At 42.1% G+C, this 26191-nt stretch overlaps 1 protein-coding gene across 2 annotated transcripts in view; it reads right to left on the bottom strand.

Annotated features, from left to right (window-relative positions):
- Positions 1–26191, bottom strand: part of MAU2 (MAU2 sister chromatid cohesion factor) — a 119862-nt gene that overhangs the window by 44667 nt on the left and 49004 nt on the right. For both annotated transcript variants that reach the window (XM_033954093.1, XM_033954092.1), the window contains exons 6-10: positions 23146–23173; positions 22334–22489; positions 849–995; positions 539–629; positions 195–298 (exon numbers count right to left, since the gene is read on the bottom strand). In XM_033954093.1, coding sequence (XP_033809984.1) covers positions 195–298; positions 539–629; positions 849–995; positions 22334–22489; positions 23146–23173 — 526 coding nt within the window. The remainder of the gene's footprint in view (positions 1–194; positions 299–538; positions 630–848; positions 996–22333; positions 22490–23145; positions 23174–26191) is intronic.

Here is a 26191-nt window from a genome sequence, read left to right as displayed (position 1 = left end):
AACCAGCACCAGATCTAACATTCCTCTCTGCTGTCAGCAAGAAATGGACAGATTCATTTCACTTAATCAATAATATAGAGAAAAAAATTACAAATTAGACTTTTAAGACCCTAACCAGATGAATTCAAGCCCCTTTTCTTAAGGTGTATTCTCTATAAGGTAAGCAAGAAACAGAAGTGAAAACTTGTACTTACCTCCTGCAGTGCTGTGGCTTTGTGTCCTGTGACTAGCCGACACATAATAATATGCTCCAGCAAAATCACTTGGAAAGATGACAGGATGGGACTGGAGTCCAACACTGGAAAGTGAAAACAGAATCAACCATGCAGCAATACAGACCAGCACATTCGGCCCCTGACACACAGCCCCTGACACACAGCACACATGTCCCTACCCCCATACCAGCACTTCCTGTCCTTCCCGAGTCACTTGGCACCTCAGGAGTCAAATACTACTATGAGTGTTATGTACTACTTTTAGAGTCCATAATTCATTAAACCCTCCATCAAAGCAGAACTTAAAGGCAGAGCAAACTTACTTTTTAATTTTTCTAGTTGCATGAGTGCTTTGTCTGTGTACTTCTGTGCTTTCTCCAAATAACCAGCCTGCATTGAATGCATTACTGTTACCTGCCAAAGAGCAGAGGATAATGAAGATGGAGAAGGGAGCAAACCAGAAACAAAAAAAACCCAAAACAACTTAAAGTGTTCAGCTGTATGTTTAAAAAGAAAGAAATATATATATTTAAGTATCCAGAGACCAATGCAACAAAAAACAAACCCTCCAGGATGTATAAGCCTGAGATCTGCTATTTGTACACAGTGCACACTCCAGGCCAGTGTGCTTACCAGGTAAACCAACACACACATGTGCTCCTTGGGCAGCCAGTGAAAGAGATCAGCAGGATTACTGGGTAGAATTTCATCATCATGAAGAGTTGAAATAGTCTGAATACACTGCTGAAGCTGCTTCAGACATGGCTTCACGCTCTTTACCTGCAGCAGAGAGACCGAGTGCATCAGTTCAAATAGAGCCAGTTGTGCAATGTAAATAAGGAAAGATTAGTTTTTTTGCCTCGGTAATCTTCCTAGTAGACAGGACATTTAATCCTGAACCTTCGGGTAGTCAATCCCCTCTAGCAAGAATCCTTGTAGACAGCCTCATTAGCATTCTTTTGTTCTACCTCCGATCCTGGGATGTCCTCCAATTCCTCAGTTCATACCAAAGCAGATGGTCAGCCCTAGAGGGGTACAGGGACACTCACCAAAAAATATGTATGTTCTGCTCCTGTATCATTAACATATATGACATATAACATGTGAATCAAAAACTTAACTATTTGCAATATATAACAAGGTGAAAGCAAACAACATGACTGCAACCTGCACCAAGAGTATGGGAGATTCTACAGAAACCCTCTAGATTCTTCAATGCGGAAGTTGCATCCTCTGTCCTTGTTAAAGATAAAGAAAAGAAACAAGATGCCCGGGATTCCCCAGTACATTTGAGGCAGTAAACAAGCAAATGAACATCTGACAGGGTGGCTTCAGGAATAAAGTGTGTCTACTAGAAAGAAGATTACCAAAGCAAGAACCTAATCTTTCCTTCTAGTGCGAGACACTTTATTCCCAAACCTTCAGGACATATCAAAGCAGTCCCCAGAGTTACATTACATTACATTAGTGATTTCTATTCCGCTTGTGCCTTGCGGTTCTAAGCGGATTACAAGTTAGAAGACTGGACATTTCCAGTAGCATTGCAGTACATATAATCAAGAATGCGTTAAGTTACAATTGTTGTTCTGGACTTTTCCAGGATAAATTGGTAGTAGATAGTAGATAGTGATAGGTTGTTTAGACGAATAGAGATAATATTGTCCGGATTCTGCTGTTTAGACGAATAGAGATAATACTGTCCGGATTCGGGTGTTGCTGGTGGTGGTGTTAGGGTAGTCATGAGAGCATTTTCTAATACTTTTGTGAGGTTATGATGATGGGAAGTGTTTTTTGAAGAGATGAGTTTTGATTTCTTTTCGGAATGCTTTAATGTCTATTGATTTGGTCAGTAGATTGGTGATGGTAGTATCGATCTTTGCTGCCTGTGTCGCTAAAAGGCTGTCATATAGTTTCTTTCGTCGTGTTCCTTTGAGAGGGGGGTGAGTGAATAGGCTCTGAGTTCTCCTTAATCTGTGTGAGAGGTTACGGTGTAGTCTGTTGTTTAGGTAGCTGGGTGCTGTTCCATGTATTACTTTGTATAGTAGACAGTAGAATTTGAACTGGGATCTTGCTTTTATTGGTAGCCAGTGTGAGTCTAGGTATGCTTTGGTGATGTGGTCATATTTGCCTAGTGAGTAGATGATTCTGAGGGCTGTGTTCTGAACTGTCTGTAATTGTTTTATCATGTAATTTGGGCATGATAGGTATAGGCTGTTACAGTAATCTACAATACTCAGTACTAGGGATTGTACTAATATCTTGTATTGATCTTTGTTGAGGAATTTTCTTATTTTTCTTAGGTTACGTATTGTGAAGAATGCTCTTTGGATGATTTTGTGGATTTGAGACTGCATTGTGCAGTTTCTGTCTAGTAGAATTCCCAGGATCTTGAGTGTGCTTTGCATTGGGTACTTGATTGTATTTACTTCTAGTTCTGTGAGAGATGGTTTTTTTTTCCCTTTCCAGTAGTAGGAATTTAGTTTTTTCCGAGTTCAGTTTTAGTTTATGACTTGACATCCATTTTTCTACCGTTTCCATTATCATTTTCAGGTGGTTTGTGGATAAGGGGTCTTGAATATTAAAGGGGAGGAGGATAGTTATATCATCTGCGTAGCTGAATGATACTGTGTTTAGGGCGTCTAGGGTTATGCCTAGGGATGCTATGAAGAGGTTAAATAATATGGGTGACAATGGTGATCCTTGTGGTACTCCACATGGGTTTGACCATGGTTCGGATATGTGCTCTTTTGATTTGACTTTGTATGTTCGTGTTTTGAGGAAGCTTTGGAACCATTTGTGAACATTACCTGAGATTCCTATTGCGTCTAATATCTGGAGTAGTGTGTGATGGTTAACTAGGTCGAATGCCGCAGAAAGATCGAGTTGAATGAGAAGCAGCTTGTTTCCTTTGCTGAGGTGTTGTCGGGCAATGTCTAATAGTGATACCAGTAGAGTTTCTGTGCTATGGTTGGATCTGAATCCAGATTGTGATGGATGTAGTATGTGATGGTCTTCAAGGTAGTTGGAGAGGTGTTGTGCGACAAGGCCTTCTGTTATTTTAATGTATAGAGGGATTGAAGCGATTGGTCTATAGTTTGCAGGATTATCTATAGGACCTTTGGGATCTTTTAGGATAGGTGTAATTATGATTTCTCCTAATTCCGGTGGGAAATGACCTTCACTTAGTGTTGTTTGAAGCCATAGTGTGAGGCTAGCTTTAAATTTGGTGGAAGCTGTTGCTAGTAAGTATGAGGGACAGTTGTTCAAGTCACATGAGGATTTGCTGTATTTTTTGTAAAGCCTGTTCAAGTCTGACCATTGTATCTTTGGGAAGTTTGTCCATATCCTGTCTGCTGGTATTGCTTCATCTGTTTTGGGATTGATTCGTATTTCTTCTATGTTGATTCTTGAATTGTTGAATGTGGATCTGGTTGTGATGATTTTGTGTTTGAAGTGATCCGCTAATTGGGTGGCTGTGGGAGTTTGGTTTCCTTGGGTGGCGAGAAATGGTTTGATATCGGTGAGATTTCTTAAGATGTCAAAAAGTATTCTTGTGTCTGGTTTTTTCGGTGCTGATGAGTTTGGAGTAGTAGTTTTTTCGTTTTTCCTTCAGTTTGGTATTGTATTGTTTGATTAGGATTTTCCATTCATCTTTGATGTGGTTGTGTTTTTGTTTTTTTCCATGACCTTTCTAATTGTCTGCATTTTCTTTTTAGTTGTAGAAGTTCGTCGTCGAACCATTTATTAGATGGTCTGTCTATTTTGTTTTTGTTTTTTATTGGAGCAAGTTCGTTTAGTGTAGATTCACTGAGGGTCCGCCAGCTGTTTATGAATTCTTTGGGGTTGTTGGGGTCGATTTCGGGGTCGACTGTGTTCCAGAATGTGTGAGGTTCGATTTTCGGTCTGAATTTGATGAGTGTTTTCTTTGGGATGGGTTTGTTGTTATTTTGAGCCCAATTGATGGTGAATGAATATTTGAAATGGTCTGACCATAGAGTAGGATGCCAGGACCCGTTTGAGATGTAGATGTTTTGTGTGTTTTGATTTGGAGATGAGTAAGCTGCTATATCAAGTTGATGACCTTTTTCGTGTGTGGGTTCTGGGTTGAGAATTTGATAGGATAAAGTGTTGAGGTATGAGAGTATATCTATTGTTTGTTTGGATGATTGATCTTCTAAGTGGAGATTTAAGTCTCCGAGGATCAAGTTATGTGTGGAGGAGAGTGAGTTCTGGAAGATGAATTCTTCAAGTTCTTGTTTTGAAGTGTTCCATTTACCTGGTGTAATGTAGCAAATAAGACAGTTCAGGTTTCCATTGAGTGATTTGTCAGATATTTGGCAGGCTAGCAGATCAAGATAAGGGGTGGAGTGCTTGGTTAGTACGTCGATGTTGAGATTGTTTTTTGTTATGATTGCTAGACCTCCTCCTCTTCTGTTTTCTCGACATACTACTTCAAGTTTATATCCTTTGGGGCAGAATTCTGTGATGCTAGGATCTGACTCAGAGGTGAGCCATGTTTCAGTTAGGAAGAGACAGCCTAGATTGTCTTTGGTCAGCCAATCTTTGATTAATTCTGCCTTTGGGCTGACGGATCTGATGTTCATATATGCGCAAGCAATTGTAGTATATTTTGTGGTTGGTGTAGTGGTTGTATTGATGATAGTTCTTGGTGAGGTTTGGTATTTTTGTGTGTTTGAGTTAGGTTTTGGTGGGGGTCTTTTTCCCCAGATGGTGGGGATGCTGGCTTGGCTGGATAGTGGGCATGGAGTTAGCGTTCTAGTGGTATGCAGTTTTCTGGTATGTTGAACAGGTCTGTGTGTTGTTGTTAGGATAGGGATGGTTTGTATTTGGTAGCCTGTGGTTTTCCATTTTGCTATAAATGTGGCAATTAGTATGAGGGCAAGAATGAGGTTGTGTGTACGCAGTGCCATTTTTTTTTTTTTTTTTATATTTGTGAAGATTGCGGTTTGGTAGTTATTTGAGTTGGTTGTGAGAGTGGATGTATGGGTTGTGTTCAGAGTTCGCTGGAGAGGTGGCTGGAGAGGCAGGGGCTCTAATAGAGAGCAGAGTCCTCCTGCTTGCACGGCGTCGGGCGGAGGAAGGAGGGACAAGATGGCAGAAACTTCCTCCTTCCTCTGCCTAGGAAGTCGCTGGGTGGGGGAGGCTTTTGGTGGCCCTCTAGGGCTGAAGAAAAAGTCCGACTCAAAAGTCGGTCTGCGTTCGGCGATCCGCGGTTGCTGGAGCGGCAGGGGCTCTAATAGAGAGCAGAGTCCTCCTGCTTGCACGGCGTCGGGCGGAGGAAGGAGGGACAAGATGGCAGAAACTTCCTCCTTCCTCTGCCTAGGAAGTCGCTGGGTGGGGGAGGCCCTCGGTGGCCCTCAAGGGCTGAAGAAAAAGTCCGACTCAAAAGTCGGTCTGCGTTCGGCGATCCGCGGCTGCTGGAGCGGCAGGGGCCCCAATAGAGAGCAGAGTCCTCCTGCTTGCACGGCGTCGGGCGGAGGAAGGAGGGACAAGATGGCAGAAACTTCCTCCCTCCTCTGCCTAGGAAGTCGCTGGGTGGGGGAGGCTTTCGGTGGCCCTCAAGGGCTGAAGAAAAAGTCCGACTTAAAAGTCGGTCTGCGCTCGGCGATCCGCGGCCGCTGGAGCGGCAGGGGCTCTAATAGAGAGCAGAGTCCTCCTGCTTGCACGGCGTCGGGCGGAGGAAGGAGGGACAAGATGGCAGAAACTTCCTCCTTCCTCTGCCTAGGAAGTCGCTGGGTGGGGGAGGCTTTCGGTGGCCCTCTAGGGCTGAAGAAAAAGTCCGACTCAAAAGTCGGTCTGCGTTCGGCGATCCGCGGTTGCTGGAGCGGCAGGGGCTCTAATAGAGAGCAGAGTCCTCCTGCTTGCACGGCGTCGGGCGGAGGAAGGAGGGAGAGTTCTAGGGCAGGGCAGATGAACCTGGTGACAATTCAGATGACTCGAATACGGAGTCCATTTTAGCCGCTACACTTCCCCCTCCGTATTTGTGGGGGTTAGGGGCAGAGCCGGCCCGTGAATAATATTCAAGCCGGTTCTGCCCCTAACCCCCGCTTCCCCTGGCTATTTTAAGCAATGAAAGCCTTACTTGGTGGTCTAGCACGTTTTCAGGGCAGGAGCGATCTTCCCACGCTCCTGCCCCATGCAGATCACTCACAGGAAATGGCTGCCTTGAGCTCCCATAGTCTCTCGAGCCATTTCCTATGAGCGATCTGCACAGGGCAGGAGCTTGGGAAGATCGCTTCTGCCCCAAAAACCAGCTAGACCACCAGGTAAGGCTTATGGGGGGCTTACAGGGCTTAAAATATCCTGAAAAATGAAAAAGGTTTTTTTTTTGTTTAAAAACCACGAATAAGTGAATCCGTAGATATGGAATTCGCGAATATGGAGGAGGAAGTGTACATCCATCCTGTAAAACTTCGTGAACATATGGAAAAAGGACCATGTGGCTGCTCTACAGATTTCTTCCGAAGACACCACTGAAGATGCCACCTATCAGGAAGTTACGCTTCTAGTGTCTTGACAGATTATAGGCGGTACCTTTCCACTTCCGATATAGGCTGAAGGAATGGCTATACGGATCCGCCTTGAAATGGTCACTTTTGAGTCTGGCCAGCCTTTACAGGCAGGCCCCACCAGTATGAAAAGATGATCAGTTGAAATTTGTTTGTAACCTCCAGATACTGCAGCAATACTCTGTACACATTCAACAATTTCAGTAACTTATCACTCTTTCTCGATCCCGAGAGAGTAAAAGCAGGCAATCTTACTTCTTGATAGATGTGAAAGCTGGAAACCACTTTCAGTAAGAAAGATGGAATTGTATATAAGATCACGCCTGAATCTGAAATTCTGAGGAAGGGATCTCTGCATGATGATTACTTCAGCCCGATGAGCTTCAGAACTGCAGGCATCACCTCCAAAAACACCATTTTGATTGTAAAATCCATCAGAGAAGCTTATCCTAGAGGTTTCAAAGGGCGCTCTAGCTAGTGCTCGTAGGTCCAGATTAAGATTTCATGCTGGAAAAGGTTGTTACACCAGAGGACGGAAAAAACCTGGCTACATCTGGATGAGTGGTTATCCTAGGACAAGCAGGCAGCATATTCTTACATGTGGATGATGTCATTCACAGAGCCCCAGCACAGACAGTGAAAATGTGCACTGGCACTTTAAGAATTCAAAGCTTTAATACTGCCCGCACCGTGCATGCACGAGTGCCAGTCCGCGAGTGCGTCAGTTTTTCATTTTCCGTAGAATGAAGACGACATATCTCATTTCTCCACTGAGTTGCCTTCCTGTTTAAATTTTTTAATTACCTTTTTTAAGTATTCAAGTTTCTTCTTTCGAAGTTCAATGACCCTTCTTCTGATCTTCAATGGCCTTCACACAAAGTTCCATCCTTACTTCATACCATGATCAACTATGGATTTTCAGCTTTGTTTCTACTGTAACTTGGCTCGCCCTCTCCGATTGAATCTGACTCCGGCACTATAGATTAGTAAAAGATAAATACTATTGATTAATGTCAAAAAGTTTTCTTCTTTTGTTTCTTTATTTCAACATATAGGTCTGGAGTTGGACTTTCAACAAGTGGGACTTACCAGTACCGGTATACATTGATACCTCCATCTTCTTGCATCAGTGGCTAAGCAGCATAGTCTAGTTGATGCATGCCTTTCTATAACTGATGTTTCTACCACGTCGACGCAGATGCATCACAGTGGACAGTACCCTGCCAATTAAGCATCAAGTCCATTTGATGCATGGCTTTCTAGGTGATACAAGTTGTCATTTCTGAATCGCATCGCCTTTTCAGGCACTCACGCTTCGACACCTGTGGCTCCTTCAATACCACTTGATCTTACATGGTCATGGTGCCCCCTCTTCATCGATGAATATCGATACAGGTTATTGTTTTGAAGTGCAGTGCCTCCACTTCAACACCGATGTCTCCTTCTGTGCATTTTGTATCTCCTATTGGGAGTGTATCCTCTTTGTGGTCTTCTACCCCCGACACCCATTGATACCCGCTGAGTCTCAGTGCAGGATATTGGTTCCAAGGTCAATGACTTTATGCAGATTGCTTCACATCGTTTTTATCGATTATGACCTACTTAATCTTGACAGAGCATTAGTTGTTGTTTGAGGGAGTGTTTCATCAGAGCAGTACCAAAGACAGCGGTTTCTTTTCAGCCTCTATTCTTCAAGTTATCGTCGATGTTCATCTTCAGAGCGTTGGTCTGTTTCCAGAGGACATGACACTCCTGATCCAAACGTCAGCAATCATCTTCATCAGAGCATTGAGCATCATTGTATGTCTGCATTTAAAAAAAAAAAAAAAAAATCCTGCATCGAGGTATCAACGTACTTCATCTCATCGAGATTCTGAACTGATGCATTTAAGATCATCCTCAAATCATTGAGGCAATTCATCAAAGTGTCAACGTTCTTCAGAGCATCAACTTTCTTCATCCAAACGTTGTTGCGAAACACTGTTCTTCTTCTTTACTTTGAGACTCTGCGTCAAGGCATCGGTTTTTCATACGGAGCACCAAAAGCTTAACAAAAATTTGAAATTGCCTTTAGCCATGGCACAGCATTCCAGCTCAAGTTTCTTAATGTCCAGAAGTCTTTGAACTTTATTTCTTAAGGACTCCGCTGTGCAAACTTGAATAAAAAGGGAAATTGATGTTTTGTCACAGATGGCATCACTGCTTATCTTGGGGTGTCAGTATGGGTCCAAAAGACATCAAACCGAGATTCTACATCAACATCAATGATTTTTCATCAGGATACTGTAACAGGAATCCACCATGGGTGTAGAGCCTGTAAGGTGGTCTTTTTCCTGTTGTCTGACGTGATCACACAAAAAGACTAGTCAGGGAATCTAACATGGGTATAGAGCTTGTTAAGTTAGATTTCTTACCATGTTTTAAAAAGAAAAAAAAAGTAAAATGACGACAAGCAGTGTTTATTTTTGTGCTTAAGCACTATCAGTGGACATTCTCTTTCTCTATATTAACTACTGAAGCAGAATGGTTTTCTGCTTTATCTTCTAAAAGCAGGATCAACCACTTTTTTACTGAAGCATGCCTTCACTATACCATCAATGTTTATACAGTACTTTCCTGGAGGCCATAGTCTGTTATTGAGAAAGACATGGGGGAAGCCACTGCTTGCCCTGTATCAGTAGCATGGAATATTACTACTCCTTGGGTTTTGGCCAGGTACTAGTGACCTGGATTGGCCACCGTGAGAACGGGCTACTGGGCTTGATAGACCATCGGTCTTGACCCAGTAAGGATATTCTTATGTTCCCTATATGTGTTTCTCCTATTGTTTCATGGACATTATCCACAACACCCTTTACTCCATCTACTTTTTTATTCTAAAGGATTCCGGAGGTTTGGGAGTGGCTGTAGGGGAGGAGGAGGCCACTACATCCTTTTTTAGGATGTTTTTCATTTTACTCTAGTTTATCTTAAACAGAGTTTCTGGACCAAAGGTTTCAGTGCACGGTCTAAAGTTAGAGGGTTCTATGTTCGAACATCAGTGTTCACTACCCAAATTCAAACAGATAAGAAATTCTAGACCTGTTCCTGCTCTGCATTCTATACAAGTCACCTTCATATCTTTCAGTTTCAATCTCTGGGCAAAGAAAATGGTTATGCTCAGGTGCAATTTAGCATATGCAAATTTTTATAGCATCATATAGTACCATTGAGTATTGTTCTAGTACTGAAATCAAGCCGTACCTTTGTCCTTTGGTCCTATAGTGATCCTATAGGTCCTATAGGTCCTTTGGTCTTATAGTGATCTTTATTTAGCTCGTTACTGTTCTACTTGTTACACTTCTCTACAGTATGCTGGGATTTTGTCTAACATGTTATGACCTCTAGACTATTTCTAGGTCACCTTTTTACCTCTCTTTAACAATAGTATATTCATTCCTGTTAATGTAATGTAATTTATTTCTTATATACCGCTAATCCGTTAGGTTCTAAGCGGTTTACAGAAAATATACATTAAAATTATAAATAAGAAAGGTACTTAAAAATTCCCTTTCTGTCCCGAAGGCTCACAATCTAGCTAAAGTACCTGGAGAGTAATAAAAGAAGTGAAAAGTAGAGATAGAGGAAAAAATAAAAAATAAACATTCTAACAGGACTGCATTGATCTAAATACTTTGGAAAGGTAGAAGAAAGGAGAGAAAGGAATAGATGCAGAAGGAGGAACCGTTGAACAATAGAATTCTGGAGAAATTTAAATGATAGAAATAGAACATAACAAAACAAGTAGCAAAACAATACAGTCACATCTTTGTGAGACTCATTACTGTTTTGCAATTTTCTCTATTTCTCTTGAGAAGACTCAGAACTCCTCCACGGTGGTACCGAAAGCCTGTAATCTTGATCCACTATTGGAATCATTTTAAGTGACCTGGAGGTTTTTGCATATAATAAATAAATATATATATATATATATATGTTTCATGGTTGATGGCCTTATGTGATCGAGTTAAGGGCTACTGGGGAGGAGCAGAGTGGTTGGTCTGTTTGATTTTTTCTGCCAGTGTGCTTTTCATTCTACTCGTAGTTCCTTCAATGGGTTTGAGTGTGGGAAATGTTCTGGCATACTTTCTCTGGGTTCTATTTCTAAAATTCACACACAAAATTTTATTTTGAGTCTGTTAGTTCTTGCTGGTCCTCTGGGATTATGCTTTTGATTCTACTTTTCCTTTGCATACTTCTCCGTGAAGTTTTTTCCTCACACAAAAAAAACACACACAAGAAAACATTGAGTTTTCCTCATGAAAAAACAGTGAGGCTGCCATTTCCTCCCTGTTTTCTGAGGTTGGTGACCACTTTTCTAGAAGTATCTCTATTGCTTCCTAAGATTCTATTCAGCACCTTAACTCTGCAGGCACGTTGCCTTTTTTTGTTTAGTTAGGTCACACTCAACGGTATCTCCTTACATTCAGGTTACCCAAGTTTCCTCTTCTATATTAAAGTAAGAGGGTACAGGAGTTCAATAACACGGATTTGTTACTTTGGTTTTCCTGTCATCTTGTTAGGTACTTGTGTTTCATGTGGCACTTATACTTGGGACCACATCTATCTAGACTCGTTTCTATTTTTTCTTATTTTACCTGGGTAAAATTTTATATATTTTGATTCCCATGTTTCTAACAAACTGTTACCAGGGGACAGTAGTTTTGAAAGTTCATCTACTTTCCTTCTAGACATATGCTTTCAGATCTTTTTTTCTTTTAGTGGTGTTCTATCCCAACTATGCTCCTCCTCTTGAGACTTAAAAACAAAAACAAAAAAAACACCCAACCATCAATCAAAAAACCCCCCAACTTTTTGGTTTTTACAAAATTAAACAAATTTGTTCACACTTTCCTTTCTTTGAGTTTTCATGCTTACTAGCATATTGTTTTGATAATATGCTTCCCCTTGCTGTTTCTGATTTTCACATTTTAGGGCTTATTACGTTACTTTTTCAGCCATCGTGAATAGTTACAGAATAATAATCTATAATAATAAAACCCTAAGCGCGCATGCGCACTTCTACCTGCGTGATCCGTGATCCATATGTCCGTGGCAGGCAGGAGTACGCATGCGCGCTATTGGCAGATAGCATGGACGTCCCTGCTCTCCAGCTCCTCCAGGCATTGAGCGGCAGTCCTCCCTCCAGTCCACCGAAGGGCTCTTCTGTCTGCCCTCCTCTTCTAAAAAGCCTACTGAGGATCGCGGCCGGCTGTAGCAAACCTCGCAGGCCGTTCTGCACCCCAGTAGCATGTTCTCTCTGATGCACCGTATTGCTTCAGAGGGAACGTGCTACCGAGGTGCACAGCACCTGCGAGGTTCGCTACAGCCAGCCACGATCCTCAGCAGGATTTTTTTGATTGCAGATTGCTCTCTCTCTCTCTTTCTTCGGGGCAGACACGAACAACCAGGAAGAGCAGGTAAAGGGTGCTGCTGGACAGGGGGGGGGGAAGTAACAGGCAGGGAAGCCTACTGCTGGACAGGGGGAGCAGGGAATAGGTGCTGCTGGACAGGGGGGAAGTAACAGGCAGGGAGGCCTACTGCTGGACAGGGGGAGCAGGGAAGAGGTGCTGTTAGACAGGGGGAGCAGGGAAGAGGTACTACTGGACAGGGGGAAAGATAACAGGCAGGGAGGCCTGCTGCTGAACAGGGGGAGCAGGGAAGAGGTGCTACTGGACAGGGGGGAAGATAACAGGCAGGGAGGCCTAATGCTGGACAGGGGGAGCAGGGAAGAGGTGCTACTGGACAGGGGGGAAGATAACAAGCAAAGAGGCCTACTGCTGGACAGGGGGAGCAGGGAAGAGGTGCTGTTAGACAGGGGGTGCAGGGAAGAGGTGCTACTGGACAGGGGGAAGATAACAGGCAAAGAGGCCTACTGCTGGACAGGGGGAACAGGGAAGAGGTGCTGTTAGATAGGGGGGAAGTAAAAGGAAGGGAGAAGGGCTGCTGCTGGACAGGGGGAGCAAGGAAGAGGTGTTGTTAGATAGGGGGAGGTAAAAGGAGGGGAGAAGGGCTGCTGCTGAACAGGGGGAACAGGCAAGGGGTGGTGGTGGACAGCCAAGGATAGAGAGAGAAAGACAGACAGAAAGCGGCCAAGCAGAGAGAAAGAGAAAGAAAGACAGACACATACATCTATTCTAGCATCCGTTAATATAACAGGCTTAAAGACTAGTATTACAAATATTTTATCAGGAGGTTGTTTTTCTACACAGTAAGCCATGTCGTTCCATTGGCTTTTCTAAGATAGTTCCTCTTTTTTTATCCTCTGAAGCTATTCTTTTCAAGAAAGTCATGCTTTTGTTTGATTACGAAATTCCTTTCCCTTTTTCATTTGTATCTACTTTAGGATAGGACTAGTTTCAACTGCTCATTGGGTTGGCTGCTCCATATAGATGCATTAGCCAGTAGTCTCACTTATTTGGTTTTTGAATCTTTTTAATGTCTCCATCGCATATATTTGGATTCAACTGACTTTAGGAAGTCATTTATTATTTTTCAATCTCCATGCATATAGGTTTTCTCGGAATTCTCCGTTTACCTCTAGTACAGTATGGAGTTCCTTTATTTATGTTTCTTCCCTTGCCTCCGCGCTCTCAAATCAGACTTTAGGCCTTATGAGGCAACTCAAATTTTTCTAAATTCTTGGAACCCAACTTTCCCTTCATCCCTTTTATTGGAGCTAGGGAGTCCCACATGTGAGAATATGCTGCCTGCTTGTCCTAGGATAAAGCAGTCACTTACTGTAACAGGTGTTATCTGGAGACAGCTGGCATATATTCTCACATACCACCCACCTCCCCTAGTTGGCTTCTTCACTTGGGCACAGAACTGATGACCTTGCGGGTTGGCGTCGGGCAAGAAGATACTCGCGAATGCGCAGTGCGGGCAGTATTAAAGGTTTGAATTCTTAAAGTGCCGGTGGACTTTTTCACTGTCCATGCCAGGGGCTCCATGGATAATGTCACCCACATGTGAGAACATCTACCTGCGGGCTCTATGGCTTCTCTCTGCGGACTTTCAGGAGGAAATCTGTTCTCCCTTGTGTCAAACCAGACTCCCAGTTACCCCAAGATCTGTGTCGACTCCAGATGTCTTTTCCAAAAGTTGACCACCCAGTCCAACTTCTGCAACAGCTGAATCACTCTTTGAACTGCCAGCCTGTCTTCGGCTTCGAACTGGGCTTTTATCTGCCAATCATCCAGATACGGATGTACTTGTATACCTGTTCTGTGCAGGTGAGCTACAACTACTACCTTGGTGAAGGTTGGTGGTGCTTTGGCCAGTTCAAAGGGTAAGACTGTGAACTAGAAGTGTTGCTCTAGCACTGTGGTCTCAAACTCACGGCCTGGGGATCACATGTGGCCCGCCAGGTACTATTTTGAATATTTGAAGTAAAATAAAACAGTTTCTTGATCATATTTCTCTTTAGCTATAAATTACAATATTATTAAGACTTAGCCAAAAGGAACGATTTATCTGTATATATAAAATCGGAGGTATGTGTGTATGTATGTGTGTGTGTATGTGCCGCGATCACGCAAAAACGGCTTGACCGATTTGAACGAAACTTGGTATGCAGATCCCTCACTACCTGGGGTGATATGCTCTGGGGGTCTCGCGGCCCACCTGCACACGTGGGCGGAGCTACAAACAGAAAATCAGATTTCACCCATTCATGTCAATGGAAAAAATGTAAAAAGCTGCCAACGCAAAAACGGCTTACCCGATTTGAACGAAACTTGGTATGCAGATCCCTCACTACCTGGGGTGATATGTTCTGGGGGTCTCACGGCCCACCTGCACACGTGGGCGGAGCTACAAACAGAAAATCAGATTTCACCCATTCATGTCAATGGAAAAAATGTAAAAAGCTGCCATTCTCACAGTAATTCAAAACCGGCTTGACCGATTTTAACGAAACTTGGTATGCAGATCCCTCACTACCTGGGGTGATATGTTCTGGGGGTCTCGCGGCCTACCTGCACACGTGGGCGGAGCTACAAACAGAAAATCAGATTTCACCCATTCATGTCAATGGAAAAAATGTAAAAAGCTGCCATTCTCACAGTAATTCAAAAACGGCTTGCCCGATTTGAACGAAACTTGGTATGCAGATTCCTCACTACCTGGGGTGATATGTTCTGGGGGTCTCGCGGCCCACCTGCACACGTGGGCGGAGCTACAAACAGAAAATCAGATTTCACCCATTCATGTCAATGGAAAAAAATGTAAAAAGCTGCCAACGCAAAAACGGCTTGTCCGATTTGAACGAAACTTGGTATGCAGATCCCTCACTACCTGGGGTGATATGTTCTGGGGGTCTCATGGCCCACCTGCACACATGGGCGGAGCTACAAACAGAAAATCAGATTTCACCCATTCATGTCAATGGATAAAATATAAAAAGCTGCCAACGCAAAAACGGCTTGCTCGATTTGAACGAAACTTGGTATGCAGATCCCTCACTACCTGGGGTGATATACTCTGGGGGTCTCGCGGCCCACCTGCACACGTGGGCGGAGCTACAAACAGAAAATCAGATTTCACCCATTCATGTCAATGGAAAAAATGTAAAAAGCTGCCAACGCAAAAACGGCTTGCCCGATTTGAACGAAACTTGGTATGCAGATCCCTCACTACCTGGGGTGATATGTTCTGGGGGTCTCGCGGCCCACCTGCACACGTGGGCGGAGCTACAAACAGAAAATCAGATTTCACCCATTCATGTCAATGGAAAAAATGTAAAAAGCTGCCATTCTCACAGTAATTCCAACTATAAAACACTTTTTAACGCACTATAACCACTAGGGACATCGTTACTATTCTACCACGGACACCATACATATAGAGTTTGTATGTTCTAACTGTGTTTGTAACTGTTTCCTTCATGCACCCCAGTTCATAATGTTATTACATTACATGAGTACTCACATATGCTGAACTAGGAACACAGGTTCCATTCTGAACCGGGAAAAACCTGCATGGAGTTTCTTTTCAACCTGAGTTTCCACATTTTTAGTTGTTTTAAATCAATACTGAAACTTTTGTTCGGGACAGGGACAAGGTGAAACCGTATTTATCCCGCGGATATCACTTATTCCAACACATCTTCCTTTTCAGTTTAAGAGATTGCAAATTCCAGTGAGACTTGCATTCTCTATCACAATCAACAAATCACAGGGACAGACTATTACATACTGTGGAGTGGATATAAGATCCCCCTGTTTTTCCCATGGACAACTCTATGTTGCTTGCTCAAGGGTGGGTTCACCCAAGAATTTATATGTTCTTGCTCCTGGAGGTGAAACTAAAAATGTTGTTTATAATCAAGTTTTGTGTTAGTTGTATTGTATTCATTTTGTCAAATATTTCACATTATAATTTGAATATTGTACTTTTTATAAAGCTGTAAAAAAATAATTTCATTCACCGCTATAAAGTATCTTTATTTGAATCCATTTACAGTGTTATTGCTATAATTAAATACCCGTGCAACGCCGGGCCATCAGCTAGTAAACTATAAAGAGTTTTACCTCAGGCAAAATTGTCATTTCTTTAATAAGGCATAAAATATTTTTTCTGAGGCCCTCCAAGAACCTACAAATCCAAAATGTGGCCCTGCAAAGGGTTTGAGTTTGAGACCACTGCTCTAGCACATGGAAATGCAAAAGCTTCCTGTGTTCTGGAAAAATGGGAATGTGCAGATAGGCCTCCGTTAAATCCAGTGAGGCAAGGAATTCTCCAGGTGCCACTGAAGCAATTACTGACCACACCTTCTTCATCCAGAAACGGGGTATCTTGAGATCCACATTTACCACCTTGAAGTCTAGAATCAGCCTCAGTCTTCTGAGCCTCTTTTGGGCACTATGAAGTATACTGAGTATCTGCTGGAGCCCAAGTCTTCCTCTGGTACAGACTCTATGGCTTCCAAATCCAGCAGCATTTGCACTGTTGATAGGACTTTGACTGCTTTTTCCAGCTTCCCAGTTGGAGAGTCCAGAAAAAGGTCTGAGAGGGGACAAAAGAACTTGAGACGCTGTAATTTGATGCTTGATCTCAATGCTCCAAATGTCCCAAAGACCAGTTTTTGATTTACAAATCTAGATATCAATTTATACTACTGTGCGGCCTGGTGTCCCATGAAATCTACCTGAAAGCATAAGAATTCCAAGCTATATTGATTATTGAGATTTCTCCATTCAGGGAACCCCGCCTGAATGGCCTGCTTCAATTGCAATCATCTAAAACTTTGTGATTTACCAAGACCAAATTTATGTTGCAACTGTGAAAACTCAAGCAGCTTACCATTAGATAATACATCTTCCAATGTACGTATGCCTGCCATCATCCAATGCTTCCAGATGATTTTAAAACCGCCAATTTGAATCTTGGAGTTTAGCCAAATCGTTTGATTTGTTGATTTATGTATTGGAATAGGAGTTAGACTATTTACATATCTTAAAGTTTTCCATGTATCAACTAATATTCTATTTTCTTTATATAACCTAGGCATTTGATACTAAGAACATGGCAAAGTTGCAGAGGAAACATGAGTCGCCATTCCAACCATATCCAATCTGGGATATTTTCAATGGGCTCTGGGAGGACCCAATACATACCTTGGCACATAATATAGGCTTGATGATACCTAAAAAATTAGGAAAATTTACCCCTCCCTCCATAATTGGCTTTTGTAAAGACACTAAAGCAATTCTAGCAATTTTACCCAGCCAAATAAATTTTGTTAGAATACTATTTAACTTTTTGTAAAAAGACCCCTGGAAAAAAACTGGTATCATTCCCATTTGGTAACAAACCACAGGTAAGATCATCATTTTAACAGTTTGTACTCTCCCCCACTAAGATAAATGTAAAGGATTCCATTGCTCACACATTTCTGTTACCTTCTGTAATAAAGATTTTTCATTTACTTTCATTGTATCATCCAGTGTATTTTTTATCCAAATTCCTAAATATTTTAGTCCATCTTCCTTCCATACAAAAGAAAATGAATCAAATAAACCTTTTGTACAGTGTACATTTAGTGGAAGAACTTCTGATTTACTCCAATTTATCTTATATCCTGAAAATTTTCCAAATTTCACTATCAAATCAAGTAAACATGGAATGGTTGTTTCTGGATTTCTCAAATGAAGCAGAATATCATCTGCATATGCAGATACTTTATATTCTCGATCTGAATAAGGAATACCCTGTATCTCCCTCGCTTGCTGAATAGCTAATAACAAGGGTTCCAAAACAATATCGAAAAGTAAAGGAGATAGAGGACAGCCCTGTCTAACCCCCCTCTGCAAACTAAAGCGTTCTGAAAAATTATTATTAATATAAAACCTAGCAACAGGGGAGCTATACAACATTTGAATCATTTGTATAAATCCTGAACCTATACCAAACCATTCCATTGCTTGATACATGAAGGTCCATTCTACTTGATCAAAGGCCTTTTCTGCATCTAAGGACATAGAAAAGGCCGGATCTTTCATGGCTTTTGTTAAATACAATATATGAAAAGCCAATCTAGTATTATTAGAGGAATGTCTCTGAGCAACAAATCCTGTTTGGTGCATACCTATAATAAAAGGGAGAGCTTTAGCCAAGCATAAAGCCAATGTCTTAGCTAAAAGTTTACCATCTACATTTATTAAAGAAATAGGCCTGTAATTTGAAACCAAAGTGGGATCTTTATTTGGCTTTGGCAAAACTATAGTTAAAGATTCTGCCATAGTGCCTGTGATACAACCCTTATTTAGTTGAGTCTGATATAAATTTAATAAATAAGGCAACAGGGTATTTTGAAAAAACTTGTAAAACCATCACTACCTGGAGCGGATCCAACTCTAAGGGACTTCAAAGCTGTTTGTAATTCTTTTAGTGATATAGGCTCTTCTAAACTTCTTTTTATACATTCAGGAATTTTAGGTCCCTCTAATAATTTCAAAAACTCTAAACCATCTTTTCCTTTGTCTAAATAAGGCTCAGAAGAATAAACCTTTTATTTCCAAACAAATTTATGTCCAACATTGGGGCCTATAGGCAATTTTAAAGCTTTTGCCCCTACCGACTGCGTTGACTGCTTTTCAGCCTACTTTTTACTCGATCTGTGGTACTTTGTACTTTTTTCCCTTTCCAGCTGGAACTGTTCCCGATCTTCCAGGGCTTAAAATAAAAAAAACAACCCAACACACTCCAACAATCAATAAAATGTTTTGTTTTTGCTCCTTCATATTTATTTTTTGAAGATTATATTATTAGACCTGGTGTCAGGTACCCAGCAACTTGGATTTCTATGCGGTACCGATCCCTATTGGTACTGGTGGACATCAACATCAATATCATCACAGCATCAGGCATTATCAGCATAGAGTCACTTGATCCATGCTTCTCATCGACGCCATCATTTATTGACGCAGGCTGTCATTCTGGTGTGCCTCTTCTTGGAGTTACCAGTGCTTTGACACCCTGTTGCACCTATGGTACTGCCTGCATGGCACACGGTACCAGTGCATCCACTTCACTGTATGCAGTTGTAACTGTACGTTGTAAGGATGGACCTGCAATTGCAATGAAGTGGCCTTGATGCCCTCTCAATCTACTCGGTAACGACCCAGCTTAAATAGCTTCAGAGTTTGATGCTCACTTTGTGCTCTTTGAACTCCATTGGTACCAATACCAGTACCGATTCTCATTTTTACCTCGGTACTGTTGCTATTTCTGTGACTCAACTACATCAAATGGCACCGGTGCCTCCACTGTCTCCATTGGTACTCACTGCGGCACTAGTCATCAATATACCTACCGGTACTAACAGATCGCAACTAACAGACAACATTCATCTTTTCAGGACTGAAAATCCTCAATGCATATGGCTTTAACAATCTCCTTGTGTGAACATTAGGTCCACAAAAAAACTTCAGAAGCCTCTAGACCAGGGATCTCAAAGACCCTCCTTGAGGGCCGCAATCCAGTCAGGTTTTCAGGATTTTCCCAATGAATATGCATTGAAAGCAGTGCATGCACATAGATCTCATGAATATTCATTGGGGAAATCCTGAAAACCTGACTGGATTGCGGCCCTCAAGGAGGGACTTTGAGACCCCTGCTCTAGACTATAGCTCCTCCAAAAAAAAAAAAAAAAAAAACAGCTCAATCTTTTAGACATGCTTCTAGAGAGCATAGCCAGGGTGACTTCTAGAGTTTTCAGAAGACTACTCATAGCCTTCTCCAAACCAGAAAGTTTATGGCCAGATCAGCTTTTGATACATTTGTATGACATCCAGAGCATCGACTAGGTATGTCTTTTGCTATGAGACATCTTCCATGGCTGCAGGACTCTGTCATGCACATTCACGTTCAGGATTGTTTACCAAATATTTCATGTCTTCGTGAAGAGCTCTTTAGGAACAAAGTTAAAGATGCTACCTAAAGACTTCTGGTTGTTCTCTGCTGTGCAAATTCACATTGAGAGCACTATTGTGAAGAATTGGAGTAGTTCACTAAGGCTATACAGCCTTTTTAAGGTTAGATGTCCTCTTCTGCTCATTATACATGGATCAGTAAATCAGATGAGTCTATTAAAGATGAAACACCTCTTCTAATTCTTACTGCCAGAAATGTTTCATAGAGGAATCCATCATGGGTGTAGATCTGTTAAAGATGGATCACTTCTTCTACCCATCACCAACTCTATTTATCACAACAGCAAGAAACTGAATAGAGGGAAGAGCAGGGATCTACTCTGGGTTTAGAACCTATCAAATTTGGATCGCCACATCTACTTTTCATAGTCTCATGGAACATTTGCAGCAACACTATTTTTAACCAAAGGGGTCCACTATGGGTGGAGTCTTTAAAGTGGGATCAACTTTACTTCTCTTGTTCTATGCTCCTCCAGGACATCTCTATGGCTCAGGGACAACACCACTGTACCTCCTAGAACCCTAGAGAACAGCGCTAGCTTACACAGGGAGGGAGATGGGAGGGGTGCATGCTACTCAATATGAACTCCTCCCGAGTCTAAATTCTTATCTTCTGGATTCTTCAGACATCCATCTGATTTATCTCCTTGTCTACCTATGACCTTAACATTAATGTCCACGATTGCCTTGTGAAACTTCCAAGGCTCCACATACATGCAACGTGTTTTTCCTTTGCCATAAGCAAGTTTGCCCATATTCTTCCCAGACCAATCAGGTTCTTCAGCCACAGAACATCTACCACTGTCTCATCAATGCTGATAACCTTGTCAATTAGACCCAAAGGACATTGACTATGCTTTCTTGAGACTGCCCTGATTTACTCTGGCACGTCCCTGATGACATCATCAGAGACGCGGCAGAGCAAATCAGGGAAGTAGAAGGGCCCGAAGCAGCGTGTGAAGACTGGTGCACACGCTGCTTGAATCGCCAAGGTAGTCGGGTCCGCGGGAAGGGGGGTGAGCGGAAAAGGACTCGGACTCCTGTGGTCTGTCGCGGAGGGTGGCCAGGCTCCATTTCAGCCGCAGGGAAGGCTCACTGCCCCAGCTCCTTACCCGTCCGCAGCCCGGGCCAGGTCTCCCGCGCTTTCTCAGCGGCCCGGCTCGCTCAGTTGTTTTTTTTTGTTTATCTGGCCACTCCGCTTCCTGCATTCGCTGCTCTCCGTCAGTGACGTAATAAGCGCACATGCGCACTTGTCTTGCCACATCCCGACAGAAAAGGGATCAGGGAACACGCGAGGCAAATGCGCATGCGCGGCTAGCATTTTATTATTTAAGATATATATATATATATATATATATATTTATATTTATTTATTTACACACACACACACCTCTTATTCTTGGGCACTGTATTACCTATCCAGTATTGCTGATACTAAATCTTCGAACTGAGGCATCATCTATTAAAATTCTCATCTCCTCATATATAGTCATTAGGACACCCCATGAAATATTCAGTTCTTTCTTAAGAAATGTTCACATATCGATATCAAATCTTTTTTTTTTTTCATCTCTGGAAAAGAAAGTGATGTATTTGCAGGTAAACAACAAAAATTTTCCTTGATTTACTCTTGAAACAAAAGATATCCACAAAAATGGCTGTGCTTTCCTGCAGCCAGAGATGTCCCAAGATTGGGATCCTCTGCAGCACTGAAAAACTTTGCAAATGGTAACAAAAACCAAAATTAATTGAAACATAAACACGAGCAGAAAAGACAGGCTCCTACCATCTCACATATAGAGAGACAACTGAGGAATTGGAGGACGAGCAAAAGAATGCTAATGAGGCTCTCTACAAGAATTCTTGCGAGAGGATTTGACTACCCGAAGGTTCAGGAATAAAGTGTCTGACACACTAGAAATACCTCAGCTAATACCTCAGGTAAGTCTCTGCTTTCTTCTAATCCCAGTTATGCCACTGTCTTGCCTCTCACCTAACCCAGTGCTTTGAAATCCTGCTGAGATCTGTAAGTTTTTGTTCATTTATCAGGGTTTCCATTTTTGCTCTCCCTTTTCCCTCCTCCATATCTAAGCAGAAAAGAAAAGGCACCCACCTGCCCAGCATCCAGATAATGCGTCACCTGCAGTACCAGGAAAAATACCCTCAGCGACTCCTTTTGGATGGGGTTTCCTTGCCAGTTTTCTACAATTTGCCCACATAGTGTGAGAAGAGGGTGAACCTCCTGCAATTTTCGCTCCATCAAAAGAAGCTTGAAATAGAAAAGAAAATGTATTATGCATTTTCTATTCTGATATCTTGTGATTTATCCTTTGCAATGTGAGTACTCATAGAAGTTACTGTCCAGGGACCTCAACCACTGATAGCACCAGTGACATCAGCCTATACTTCACTCCCTACAATTGTGTGAGATGTGCTGATGTGAAATGGACAGCTGTACCCTGCTATTGAATTGGGCATCTTTTCAAGATAAGATATTTCACTTAGTTCACTGGTACTTCAGCACAACAAAAGTTCTCCATCTTCAATGAAAGCTACCACCTGATTCAAGAGCAGACTTAAACCAGGATTCCTATCAGATTAGTGAAGATAAATGCTACCACTGCCAGATGCTTTTGAAGGTCTAATGGGCCTCAGCTTCACTCTGAATTTAGCACAGGTGAGCATGGCTGATATAAATTCTAATGTTGCTGGATAGCACAGGTATCAGAGGTCAGTTGGTTCAAAATCAAAAAACAGAATGATGCTGCCACAAACTAGCAATATTACCAGAGACAGGCAATACTTTACATAAATGATGGATGATTCTATCAAGTCAGGCTATGTATATTCTATTCACAAGCCTCCTGGGTATTAATTTTGCTAGGAACATGCTCCATTATTTTGGGGGAAAAATGAAAAACTTACCATCCCTTTACTGAGGAGAAACAGTGCCCTGAAATAAAAGAGAAATTTAGTTAAACTTAAAAAAAAAAGAGGCAACCCCCCTTCTATTTCTGCATGGCAAAGGCCACTGTATTAAAAGCACCCATATATTTCTACCTGACTGTACACTGTTTCTTCTAGAATGCTAAGCAATACACCATGGGGTGGGGTTTCATCAGCATTCACAATCCCTTCATAGACAACAAATGGATTGATGTAGCCAGCAATGGGTAGATGCCAACCAAATAACCTTTTAGATTTGTTTTAAGGTCGCATTTTGCTTAAAATATTTAATCACAATTCATCATATAATTAAAGGACTGCATCTTCCTCTCTCCCACCCTCAGGTCCAATATCTCTTCCCTCTCTCACCCACCTCAAGTCCATTTTCTCTCCCCCTATTATCCAGCATCTCTGCACCACTCTGGGTCCAACTCTGTCTCCCCTTCCCTTCTTCCCATTGTCCAGCAAGTCTTTTTATCCCTATACTCCACTCCCCCAGCCTAGGGTTCAGCATCTCTTCCCCTCTAGTCAAACCATAAAGGTGGTCTTTTTTTAGTTCCTGGCACTAGCAGCAATGCATATACCTTGCCTGCTTTGAAGCTTTCCTGTTCTCCATGAACAAGCAGGATAGACAACAGCCACACATATGGGTGACTTCACGGCTGACAGTGCCGAGAGGCCCTTGTCAAATAACTCAGATTGACCTTTAAAAAGGCCTCAGAGCATATATAATAGGTTCCCACTTAAATGAGTCTGAACATTCAAATCTTGTCAGTTATTTTTCAACTGCCACAGCGGCTGGAAGCTGGAACACCCTTGTCTTTATATTTCGTCTTTCTTTTCATCATGGAGAATAAAAACAGATTTAAAGCGCTGTTCTTTCTGCTCGGCGAAGATGTCGCTCACTAACCTACATGAAACCTGCTTAAAATGTTTGGACTCCAGTCACAACGCTTCCAACTGTTCCTCTTGTGCCAGTCTCACTAAGAGGTCCCATAAGTCGAGGGAGAAGCAACTTAAAATTTTACTTCATGAAGCTTCTTATGCCCATACCAGTGGCATTTCCACCATTCAGCCTGCTCCATCTTCGGTGGATTTACATCTGATTGATATTAAACCGGCATTAGCAGCTGTAAAGCTCCCTCCTTTTACCAAAATTGATGAGTCTCCATTTTTAAAGCCGGGGTCCTGCCGTTTAAAAAGGCAAGTCTTGAGTTAAATGAAAGTGCCTCCTCTCCACTTTCCTTGGTACTGATGGCTGTGGATACTTCTTAACTTCCCCATAGGAAGTCCTCCAATGGTACTAGATGCGCATTCACCTCATTCGATGTCGACACACTGACGTCGATCTCCTTCACCTCGACATCGGCATTCAGAGCAGGAGCATTGATGCCGCTATTCTGAAGTTTCCCATAATAAATCTTCTGCGTCTTCTCGGTACCAGCACTTCAGCTCTCATCGGCACTGAAGTTCCTCCACCTCCCGGGTACTGATGCTCTTCACCTGCTCCCTCCTCTACTTCAACGTCGAGTCACTACGATTCTACACCAAACTATAAATCTCAGAACACAGCACATGCTGGAAAGCATACATATTATACTACTACTTCTACAGTGCCTTTGCCTTCACCAATCTCTTTGGCTCAGGATGCTCACCTCTTCTTCTTCTAAGAAGAAATGCCTCAGTAAACAAAAGCACATTGCTTCTTCACCACCTACTTTTCAAGGTGAAGCCTCTCCACAACATCTTCCTATTCCTACTAAGGATCTGACACCTCCACAATCTCATCCTATATTTACTGAATTATGGAGACAATTTTTAGCCTTTAATTATGGCTTACATTCAACGTCTCCTTTACCATCTATACAACCTTCACTACAAGTTCCACATCCACCACCTCCAGAAGTCTCCTACTATTCAGCCGCCATCTGACATACTTCCTTTATTTCAGCTCCTCCTACTTCAAAGAAGGGCACTCCTTCTCTACCTGAATGCCCTTCATCTGGGATTTATTCAATCCATCTCCACCAATTTCTGAGAATTTGGATCCTGAAGATGTTTCTTATCCCATTTTCCTTCACAAGATGGCTAAACAACTTTCTTTGGCTACTTCAGGTAAACCTGATCCATGTGATAAGAATTTGAAAGCTCTCTATCTCAAATTTCCTAAAGCGCTCATAGCATTACCTATCGATGAGAATTTGTTTGATCAGCAAACAGCTATTTGGCAGGAGCCTTTGTCCACTCCCCATACAGGGAAAGGCACTGAAAGGCACTGAGACTAAGTACAAAGCCCAACATGACTTGGGACATAATAAATTGCAGCTCTCCCACCAACATTCTGTAATTATAGAGTCTGCTTCAAAACGCACAAAGAGTACTCATACTTACTCTAATACTCTGCCTGGACCATAAACTATTGGGTACAGTTGCTAAGATGATTTCTCAGAATTCAATGTTATCTGCCAGGATTGCAAATCATCAATTTCATATCTCTATGAAATCCTGGAACAAATGGATCAGCCTACCACTATTCAGGATTTAAACGAGTGCATTAAATATCTTATATGCACTTCCTCTGATTCTTATGATACTGCAGTTAGAGCAGCTGCAATAGCTATTGCGGCTCGTCAAATGGCTTGGCTCAGAGCTTCTGGAATACGTAAAGATATCCATGACAAATTTGCCAATGCACCATGTGCTAATGATGATCATTTTGGAGACAAAGTTGAAGCTATCCTCTCCAAAATCAAAGAAAATGATACTACCTTACAAACTTTAGCTCAAAACAATATAGAGCAATCTCAAACCACTGCTAGGCGTTTCAATAATCACTCCAGTAAAACACAAACCTATCATGGATGCAATCAACCTAGGTATAATTATGGACGCTACTGCTATAGTAAGCAGCCTTCTGCCCAATACCCTAAGTAGCGCCTATGAGAGAAAAATGTATTAAACCACAAATCAACAAAATAATAAAAACATCATTCACAACTATGAGAAACCTAAGACAAGTCCGAAA

This window comes from Geotrypetes seraphini, chromosome 8 (assembly GCF_902459505.1).
Source record: "Geotrypetes seraphini chromosome 8, aGeoSer1.1, whole genome shotgun sequence".
In the NCBI taxonomy this organism is placed as follows: domain Eukaryota; kingdom Metazoa; phylum Chordata; class Amphibia; order Gymnophiona; family Dermophiidae; genus Geotrypetes; species Geotrypetes seraphini.
Note: the sequence above shows the minus strand (reverse complement) of the source record. Positions and strands in the feature narration are given on the sequence as shown.